The sequence below is a fragment of the Saimiri boliviensis genome, chromosome 5, assembly GCF_048565385.1.
Source record: "Saimiri boliviensis isolate mSaiBol1 chromosome 5, mSaiBol1.pri, whole genome shotgun sequence".
NCBI lineage: Eukaryota > Metazoa > Chordata > Mammalia > Primates > Cebidae > Saimiri > Saimiri boliviensis.
The window spans coordinates 137,223,203-137,233,697 of record NC_133453.1 but is presented as its reverse complement, the minus strand read 5'-3'; the positions used below and the strand labels follow the sequence as shown (position 1 = coordinate 137,233,697).

General features: G+C 46.9%; 1 protein-coding gene across 3 annotated transcripts in view; it reads right to left on the bottom strand.

Annotated features, from left to right (window-relative positions):
* Nucleotides 1–341: 341 nt before the first annotated feature.
* Nucleotides 342–10,495, bottom strand: part of CHD2 (chromodomain helicase DNA binding protein 2) — a 132,161-nt gene continuing 122,007 nt past the window's right edge. For all 3 annotated transcript variants that reach the window (XM_039479860.2, XM_074400055.1, XM_010349427.3), the window contains 2 exons: nt 8,193–8,436; nt 342–3,879 (listed from right to left, as the gene is read on the bottom strand). In XM_039479860.2, coding sequence (XP_039335794.1) covers nt 3,546–3,879; nt 8,193–8,436 — 578 coding nt within the window. In that variant the 3' untranslated portion in view covers nt 342–3,545. The remainder of the gene's footprint in view (nt 3,880–8,192; nt 8,437–10,495) is intronic.

Below are 10,495 nucleotides of genomic sequence, written 5' to 3'. Positions count from 1 at the left end.
CCGCCACCCCAGGTCTCCCAGGATCCTCCCAGGGAGGACTAGCCCAGGGGAATTAACTATGGGTTTCAGCAATTCCAGTCCTCCGAGTGCGGAGCTGCGGGCCGCGACCTGGAGTTGCTCAGCCAGGGAACTGTTTAGTGCGCAGGAGTAGCTTTGGAAACCTGTGGTGTTAAGACTTGAAGGCAACAATGCCATTCTACTGGGTAGAGGGACATGCAGCTTTCTTCACAAGCTGTCAGGAAATCTAGATGTGACCCAGCAACCGAGGAAGGGAGACAAGGTGGTATCTCCAGGCACACAGCTCACACCACAATGCACTGCAACGCAAGGTGTTAGCCCAGTTCTAAAAATCCTCAGTAACACTTTTTAATATACAAGAATCAAAAGTACAGCAGTTTTACAATGTAGGAAAATTTAATACATACTATATAAACAACATTATTTACATCAGAAATCACTAGGACAGTGGCATTTTTCACAAATATAAATTAATTACTGTTTAGTCAACAGGTTTTAAAAGTCCACAATTTTACAATAAAGAAAAACCACCTGTCCCCTGACGAATGGGGCCCAGATGGCCTAAGCAGCCTGGACCCTTGGCATGGCTCCCTCCCGCCCAACGCGGCAGCCCTCAGAGGAGCCGGAAGACGCTGGTGCTGGGCTGCTGCTCCTGCTGACAAGTGGATTTTGGTCTGTAGGATTTCAGTGTCATTGTGTGACTTCCTAGATAAACCGTGTTTGCACCATGCGGACTGATGCAACCTTCAGACACACCAGGCCAGAGTGTCCGCAGCACAGCGTGCAAAGTGTCTGGGTCTCCCTTCGAAGGGCTAAGGAATGACTGACAGGGGAGTGAGCCCCGGGCTCTGCTGGGCACCTGTCTGCCCGGCTCTGAAAGACCGCAGCGGTTTTCACCTGGGCCTTCTCTAGGCCATAGTGTATCACGTCAACACTCGTTCACATGCAGGTTTTAGGGGATGCTAGCTCCCTTATTCCTCAACCCCTGGTATTTCTACCAACAACGAAATCTTTCAGAGCCAGGTTCCAGGGAACACCATCCTCACTCACAGACTCCTGGGGCAGCTTCTCCCATCCACAAGTGAGAGAATTTACCTGTGCAAAAAATTTTTTTGTTTAAGCATATACTATTCATACTGATTTAAATCAATGAAGAAATGCTTCCTTTTCCCAATGCATTCTTCAAACACACTTCAGCACCTAAAATAGGTGTCTAATGGGGACACTGTAATTTTAGAATCAACGTAACACTGATCTCACCGATACTGCCTTTTGCTACTTCATATGGCACTAAGACATCTCTGGGCATAACTCACATCTCCTATCAGCGACTCAAGAGAGAAGCCCTGACAAGCGTGGGAACCTGATGGAAACGCAGGGCCTCTGGTGACACCTTCGCCCCTCCTTTCGATCCCGGAGGACACGACCCAACTCTCTGCAGGGGCTCATCTCCTTACCACCCCCGCTCCCATCGCCAAGGGCTTGGCAAGCCAACCTCACCTTCCTCTTTGGCTTGGGCAAGGCAAACACCGGCCAGAGTCAGTATTATCAGCAAGAGGCTCCATCTGTGGTTTCCTTCTCACCATGTGGCCTCAGTGGGGACACATGCCCTGCCCTCTCCACTGAGCAGTCACAGAGGCCTCCATGGGAGGACTGTGGCCAGGTGGCTCATGCAGTCGCCAGGGCTTTGCTTCAGGGCATGTGTGGTACAAGTCTAGGCTGAGAAACCCTAAGAACTGTGAGGAGTTCAATAAGGGGTGGATCCACTGAGCTCTCAACACAAGCGTCCAAGACCTAGACCCTCCTCTGGAAACAGCATGGGCCAGCCCTGTGATGCTCTGTGTGGTTGGGAGCAAGGGCCACGTCACAGCCACATCTGCTTCATTCGGGATAGAAGTCGGCATGTCTTGGTAAAGGCATTCGTGCTGCTGCCCAGGAGCCCAGCATGCACTGAAGTCCTCACAAGAGACTTTGGGGGTTTAACCCTGCACATGCCCAGCAGAAGGGTTTTCACAGCTCTGAGCCTGGACATTTACAGGCATACTGGATGTTCAAGTCAGTTATTCTGTCTCCATCTAGAAAGGCCTTTGGATACTCCAATACTGGCAAGCTATACTGAGAATAAAACTGAAGGCCCCAATGTCAGTAAATTGAAAAGAGCCTGCTTAATTGATGTGATCAACTTGGTTCCTAAACCTGACTCAATTCAACTCTAGTATGATTCTTACTCTCTATAGCTCAGTCACTATCTTTGGATGCTCCCTGTTTCAGAAAAAGTTTAACTGAGGTTTATACCTGATCATATTCTAAGAGAAACTGAATTCAATTCTAATGATCAACTAGCAGGAGAAACTTGTTCACCACGGGTCCTTATTTCCATCTGCCCACTACATGATGTGTGATTCTGTCCAATCGATTTCCTCAAGCTGTGGAAAGGGAACGGAAATACAGCCGAAGTGTTGCGCTAGCCCAATACTGAAAGTTTCCCCCACTTTGCTGGCACTACTGAACCCCACATTAGAAGCCTGTTCGCTGCCTGCACCAGGACCCCCAGCTTTGTGATTGCCAGCAACAAGTGGTCAGCAGGCCTGCCTCTGTGTCCTCCTCTCCAGGTCCTGTAGTTTTCCTCTCACCACAGGAATCAGAAATCCACCAGGGATTCCAGTTCCCTGGCCACACTACCCCCCACCCTAGCCCACCCTACCCCTCACCCAGCCTACTCCCCAGTCAAGTAAGACCCACGCTGGCGTCAACACTGCCGAACTCACAGTACTCAAAAGTCAGCCAGAGCAACCTACTTTTCCCGGCATGGCGGGGAAAGAAGGCCCACTCAGAAGACCAGACCTCTGAAATGTACAAAGACGGTGTGGGAAAATTAGTGTTGGCAGAGATGAAGCCGCTGTGGAAGCCGCTGCCCTCTCACTTCCTCCCCACCCCAACCCCACCCACAGGTTTCACATAATGAGGCTGAGTGTCTCATTTCTCCCAAAAATGCATTTGAAGGGTATACCTGCTCCCCTTCAAGTCCTATGCTTGTCCCCACCCACCTGCCCCGACTCCCCACTCCCCATCAGCAGCATCCATCATGTCAGGGTGAACCAAATCAGGCAAATCACACACTGTCCCATCAGGCCCCAGCTGCCTCCCTGTACCAGCACCTGCCCGCCCACGCACTAAGGTCCTGGGAACACTGACTCTGAAGATCCCCTATTCCTTGACTTGGGAAATACATCCCAGTGAAGCTGGTATACACAAAGTCAGCTCTTCCTCCAAGTGCCCATCAAAGTGGGAGGCCAGAACTAGGCTGGAATGGGACGGGGTGCCAAAGTGCGGGAGTGGTGACCTGAATCAGAGCTGGACCCAGTGCAAGGCCTCCCATTCCTTGAAGTGCTCCTTCAGCCAGTGAGTTGACAGCAGCAGCATGTCCGAAACTCCACTTACTGGTCTAGATAACTGGCTACTGTTGGATCAGACCCAAAATATCCATGTGTTTGATGACTCCTGCTCTCTCCTTTGCGAGCCGTCCTTTATGTTTTCCGAACATTCCAATTATAATCTGGGTTGTTTTTCTGTTCTAGTGATCTCTCCAAAGGAGACCTATGATCCAGGGGCGACTTGGAGTCGTGAGGAGATTTCTGAGACGGGGGTGATCGAGGATCTGAGACTGCAGGGTGCAATGGGGGTAGGGGCTGTTTATACTCCCCTAGTTTGTCTGTGTGGAAAGAGCGGTAATGGTCTGAGGGTCCCTGGCCATGGTAGCCCATAGGGGGGCGGTGATCAGACATTCGGCGGAAATCCTGCTGGTGGTAATTCTGAGGCCTAAATTCATCGGATCTCCTCCGCTTGGAGTCATGATGGTGCCTGAAATAGGGATGCAAGGATCAGCTGAAAAGCTGCAGTCAGATTCCCATCCACTTCTCTTCACCACCCGCTCGGCTCTTCCTCGTTCACTCATATTCAAGGACACTTACAAACAGACTCAAAGACAGATGCTCACATTATTAGGAGTCAAAAAAACTAAAGTAATAACAAAGAGTCATTTTACACTTATTAGCAAAACACATCCTATGAAATGACACAGCCTCATCAAGTGTGCAGTGACACAAGTATACACGTGAAACAGTCACTGATGCTTTGCAAACTCACTCCCTTTAGGAAAAATCTGATTAAGACCCATAAACATTTTCATATTTCTGGACCCAGCCCATGAGAAAAAGAGCCACAGAAATTATTTTGTTAGTAAATTATTTAGTTAGTAGAATTCTCTTAAAAATTAACTCGATTTGAAGAGTACTCAAATTTTTGGCTTGTACCATGGTAAACTGCTCATGATACCATGAAAAAAAGAGTTAGTAAAACTCCACAACGAAGACAAGCCAACTCAAAAACAGGCAAAGGATTTGAACAGATATTTCTCCAAAGAAGATATACAAATGGCCAAAAAAAAAAAAGGTAGTCAATATCATTAATCATCAGGGAAATGCAAACCAAGCCCACAATGAGACTACTTCACACCCACCAAAATGGCTCTACTCATTTAAAAACAAACACACAAACAAGAAATAAGTGTTGCCAAGATAAGGAAAACCTGTAACTCTCATACACTGCTGGTAGGAATGTAAAATGGTTCAGCTGTAAAGAGTATGACTAACAATTCCACTCCTGGGTACATATCCAAAACTGAAAACAGGTGGGTCAAGGACTTACACACCAGGCTTCCCTGTAGCACTGCTCACAATGGCCCAATGATGGAAACAACCCAAATGGCCATCAACAGATGAATGGATAAACAAAATGTGGTATAATGAAATATTCTTCGGCCATAAAATGGAATGAGTACTGATGAATGAATGAACCCTGAAAACATTATGCTGAGTGAAAGACACCAGACACAGAAGGTCACATATTATATGACTCTTTCTATATGAAACGTCCAGAATACGCAAATCCAGAGAGACAGAAGGTAGACTCGGGGTTTCCAGAGGCCAGGGAGAGGGAATTGTGGGGAAGGCTTATTTAATGGTTAGAGGGTTTTCTTTGAGTGATGAAGTGTTTTGGAACCAGACAGAAGTGGTGGCTGCCCAACACTGTAAATGCCCTAAGGTCATTCAATTCTTCACTTTAAACAGTTCCTTTATGTGATCTGAATTTCACCTTAATAAAAAAGAGGGAGGAAGAACTGGGCAACTTCAAGTTTCAGTCAAAATGGAATAACAGGGACAAGACTGACCCTCCCACCCAAAATAGCCAAAAGGGACAAAATGTATAGAACAGTGGTTTTCAAGACACCAGACGTCAGGCAATGAAGAACAGTCATCCCTGAGGATGGACACTAATGAAATGAGTCTTTTAACTGCCCCTGCTCACTCTCATGACATAGTCCTCACGTTGTGACACAGGAAGAAAGAAACCCAAAAAGAGACCAGGTGGCCTCCCAAGGTGAGGGAATGGGGAACCAAGGTGGCTAGAGTTCATAGGACATGGTTTGAGAACCTGCAGAGAAAGAAGTTTGAAGATCTGCAGAGGGTTCCCAGGTATACGACTGAATACTGCTTAGGGTGTGCACGTGGGGAGACGACCCAAGGCCAGGGAAAGAACCACCAAAAAGACTGAAGGTAACAGTGCCCTGTGCTCCTGAAGAACGGGCATAGTGCCTTTTCTCAGCAGCCACACCAAAGGCCTCCAGATTCAAAAGGCCCTGGTTGTAAGGTTTGGTGTGTCCCTCCAAATGTCAAGTGGAAATGTGACCTCCGATGTTGTAGTGGGGGGTGTTTGGGCAGATCCCTCATAAATGGCTTGGTGCTGTCCCTGTGAGGATGATGAGCGAGTTCTCTGAGTTCATGTGGGAGCTGGTGGTTTGAAAGAGCCTGGCACCTCCTCCTCTCTCTCTTGCTCCCTTTCTTCCCATGGGACACCTTGCCTTCACCTTCCACCAAGAGTAAAAGCTCCCTGAGGCCTCCCAGAAGCCAGCAGATGCTGGTGCCATGCTTGTACAGCCTGCAGAACTGTGAACCAAATAAAACTCTTTCTTTATAAATTACCCAGCCTCAGGTATTCCTTTACAGCAATGCGAAACAGACTAACGCAGTTGGATAGAGTGTAATGAGGCTCCTTACCTTGGGGGTGGGCGCTCATTAGCCCTTGACTGAGCACTGCTCTGGTTCTGCCTAACGGACGTTAACAGCAAGATCTGAAAGAAGCAAACTGCTTCCAAAAAATCTGCAACTCATAACAAAGTTCCAGAATACTTATAGGAATATAAAAATATACAGCACCCAACACGGTAAACGTTACCTCTGGCAGCTGATCAAAAATTACTAGGCACAGCCGGGTGCGGTGCCTCGAACCTGTAATCCCAGCACTTTGGGAGGCCGAGGCAGGTGGATCACGAGGTCAAGAGATCGAGACCATCCTGGTCAACATGGTGAAACCCCGTCTCTACTAAAAATACAAAAAATTAGCTGGGCATGGTGGCGTGTGCCTGTAATCTCAGCTACTCAGGAGGCTGAGGCAGGAGAATTGCTTGAACCCAGGAGGCGGAGATTGCGGTGAGCCAAGATCGCGCCATTGCACTCCAGCCTGGGTATCGAGAGCGAAACTCTGTCTCAAAAAAAAAAAAAATTACTAGGCACAGAAAGCACCAGGAGGGCAGGACCGGCAGTGAGGAGGTTATCGACTGAAACTGATCCAAGTGATAGGATCCGCAGACAAGGACATCAAAACCATTTTTATAACTGTGTTCCAGGTTTTAAAAGATTAAAGACAGAACATTTAAAAAATATATATATGTATATGTTTGTGTGTGTGTGTGTGTGTGTGTGTGTGTGAATATTAGTGAAACTGAAGGGGCAGCAATAGAAACGATCCACAATGCAACAGAGAGAAAGCATAATTTTTAAAAAGTCAATGGAATACAAGTGAGCTGTGAGACAACTTCAAGCAAACCTAATATAGGAATAATGAGAATCTCCAAGGAGAAGAGAGAGTGCGGGGGTCAGAAAAAATACTTGAAGAATACCGTAAAATTTTCCAAATTTTATGGAAAAAATAAACCCACAGATCCAAGAAATTCAAAAATTTCCAAGCACAAGAAACCAAGGAAAAATACACTAAGGCACATCATAATCCGTGACTTTTTTTAAAAGGGACATTGTGTAAAGATGATAAATTTTTCCTTATGAAACTATACAAGCAGATATCTTTAAAAGTACTGAAAGAAACTATCAAGCTAAAAATGTATACTCAGCCAAAACTGCTTTCAAAAATGAAGGCAAAATACTTTTTCAGGCATACACACAAACAGTAGAAGAATTTATCACCAGCAGACCCACACTAAAACAAAAGTCCTGCAGGCAAAAGAAAAGTGACACCAAAAAGAAAGAAAGACGTACTAGAGGAATACAGGGCAAGCGCCCACTGGGTCCAGACAGCAGAGAAGGCAGGAGTTAGGGGCAGACTCCTAAGGAGGTGGCAGCTACCCAGCTACAGCTGCTCTGCTACTTCGGCCTGCTGTTACCAGATCTTCCAAACGCAATGCAGGACTTGGAGGCACAGATATGAAACTTTTCCTCTTTAAATTCAAGGTACAGTGCCCACCACAGAAGCCCACCATCAGCCAAGGAAAAACGAAAGCTGCCATGAAGTTAAAATACATCCAAGACTTGAAATGAGGAAATACAGATAAAATGTCTTTAGCCCTTCCTGGACTCGCTGCTCTGGCAATGTAAAGCTTTGGCTCATCGTATTACTGGCAGCACTGTACACATGTAAAGAGAGTGCAGCTTCGAAAGGCTTCGACTCTTCAACTGTGGGCTCCTGGCAGGTAAGGACTATGAGCTGGTACCCTTCTCAGGATCCCTGCCACCTACTGTTGGCTGAGAGCCTAGCACAGCGCTTAATAATTTTGGTTGCTAACTCTAATATGGCTACCACTTCACTAGATTTCCTCAAAAGATGGCAGAAAACACTTTTTCTGTACAGGTGAAATGTGCTCTCTGTAACCCAGAAAATAAAACACAAAACCTATAACCAAGACTTGGGATCCCCTGTGGCTGACACATGAGATCTTCAGCAATCTGACAAATAAATACATACATGTATACGTCACTGTCTTTCTCCCAAGAAACAGTTCCTGGCAAAGGTCGGCACCTGGCATCTCACAGCCTTTCGCATACCTGTCATAATAATCTCTGTGTCCCCGGTGGTCTCGGTCACTGCTGTACTGGTCGTAAGGCCTCTTTCTGGACATGTTGTTGGGTCGATAGCTTCCAGAACGGTGGGCATCCATATGTCGCCGGTCCCCATAATGGTGGTCCTTGTACCAGTGCTGCTCATACTGATGGTGCCTGTCGCTGCCCCAGGGTGGATTGTTGTTGCCACCATAGTTGAACTTTCTTTCTCTCTGCCAGTCTCCTCGATCTGCAGGAAAAGAAAGAATGATCTGACGACTGCAAGAAATGGCTGAATTTCACTTTCACAAAAAAATTTTTTTTTTTCCTGGAGATGGAGTCTTGCTCTGTCACACAGGCTGGAGTGCAGTGGCACAATCTTGGCTCACTGTGACCTCCACCTCTCGGGTCAAGCGATTCTCATGCCTCAGCCTCCCAAGTAGCTGGGACTACCGGCACCCGGCACCTGCCACCACACCTGGCCACCTTTTGAGTTTTTTTTAGTAGAGACAGGGTTTCACCACGATGGCCAGGCTGGTCTCAAACTCCTGGCTCAGGTGATCCACCCGCCTCAGCCTCCCAAAGTGCTGGGATTACAGCCGTGAGCCACTACGCCCAGCCTTTTTATTTTGTTTTCTTCCACACCAATCTTCTCTGTACTGGCCCAGTTTTCATGTGAAGCTGCTGAGGTCGGCACCGCTTCTGCTGTAGTCCACACTGGAAGACTGACACACGCTACACACAGAAGTTACATGTCTCTCTGCTTGGTCTTACTGCTGCCGGCTAACATATCAGTAATGACTCCCGAATATTCTTTCCAACAAAATTTTACTGCAAAATTTACCCCTCCTCTCCTTCCGCAATCTTAAGAGCTACCACTTTTCACTCTCCATACCTGTTTAACCTTCCAATCTACGGCAGACTCTTAAAATGAGGTTTCACTCAAAACACCAAAACCAAACTAGTTCAGAAAATGATACCGCTGAGTTTCATAGCTGCAAGGGAATAACTTCCAGTTACACATCTAACGTTTATTTTACCTGCTGGTACCTGTTGGGCCTGGTCTCTGAAAAGCAGAATCGCTTAAACTCGGGAGGCAGAGATTGCAGTGAGCTGCGGTGGTGCCACTGCACCATCACTGATTCTACTAAAGACCACATTCACTGGTTCTATTAATCTTCCCTATTCTGCACGCGCGCGCACGCGCACACACACACACACAATATGGACCTCCTATAAAAAAGTAATTTCTCAGGCCGGGCGCGGTGGCTCAAGCCTGTAATCCCAGCACTTTGGGAGGCCGAGGCGGGTGGATCATGAAGTCAAGAGATCGAGACCATCCTGGTCAACATGGTGAAACCCCGTCTCTACTAAAAATACAAAAAATTAGCTGGGCATGGTGGCACGTGCCTGTAATCCCAGCTACTCAGGAGGCTGAGGCAGGAAAAATTGCCTGAACCCAGGAGGCGGAGGTTGCGGTGAGCCGAGATCGCGCCATTGCACTCCAGCCTGGGTAACAAGAGCGAAACTCCGTCTCAAAAAAAAAAAAAAAAAAAAAAAAAGTAATTTCTCTAACTTTGGACTAGGACCAGTGCTCTAACTCTTAAGGATAAGGGTAAACTACAATCCTTTTAACTTCTGTAGCCCCCCTTTTCCCCCAAGGAAAAGAATCATACTCACTCAATTCAAAAAATGTAGTAAAGACACAGAAGTCTAGGGATTGACAGTTCAATTGCGGCCACCAAGTTTGACCACCCAGAGCCTGTGAGTGTGAGTTTACCTGGAAAAAGGGTCTCTGCAGACGTAATTAAGTTAAAAATCTCTAGATGAGATCATCCTGAATTTAGGTGGGGCCATAAATTCCAGAACAGGCATCCTTTCAAAATAAAGGCAGGAGATATGTCAGACCACGCACAGCAGAAGGCCATGCAGAGATGGAGGCAGAAATTAGTGTGATGCATCTGCGAATCAAGAATGCCAAGAATGGATGGCAGCCGCCAGAAGGCAGCAGAGAGGCATGGAACAGATTCTCCCTCGGACCCTCTAGAAGGAACCAACCCTCCTGACACCTTGATTTCAGACTTCTGGTCTCCAGAAATGTGAAAAATAAATGTCTGATGTTTTGAGCCACCTAGTCTGTGGTACTTTGTTAGAGACAGCCCTGGGAAACACACACAGAGGACTGACCAAAAGGATCCTAGGACTTCATGGAAAATCCATCTTCTGTCCATAATTGTGTTAAGATCAAAGACATGCCAGCAAATCAGTGTCTCCACTCATTCTTCTCCTTCTAGAATTATACTACAGAG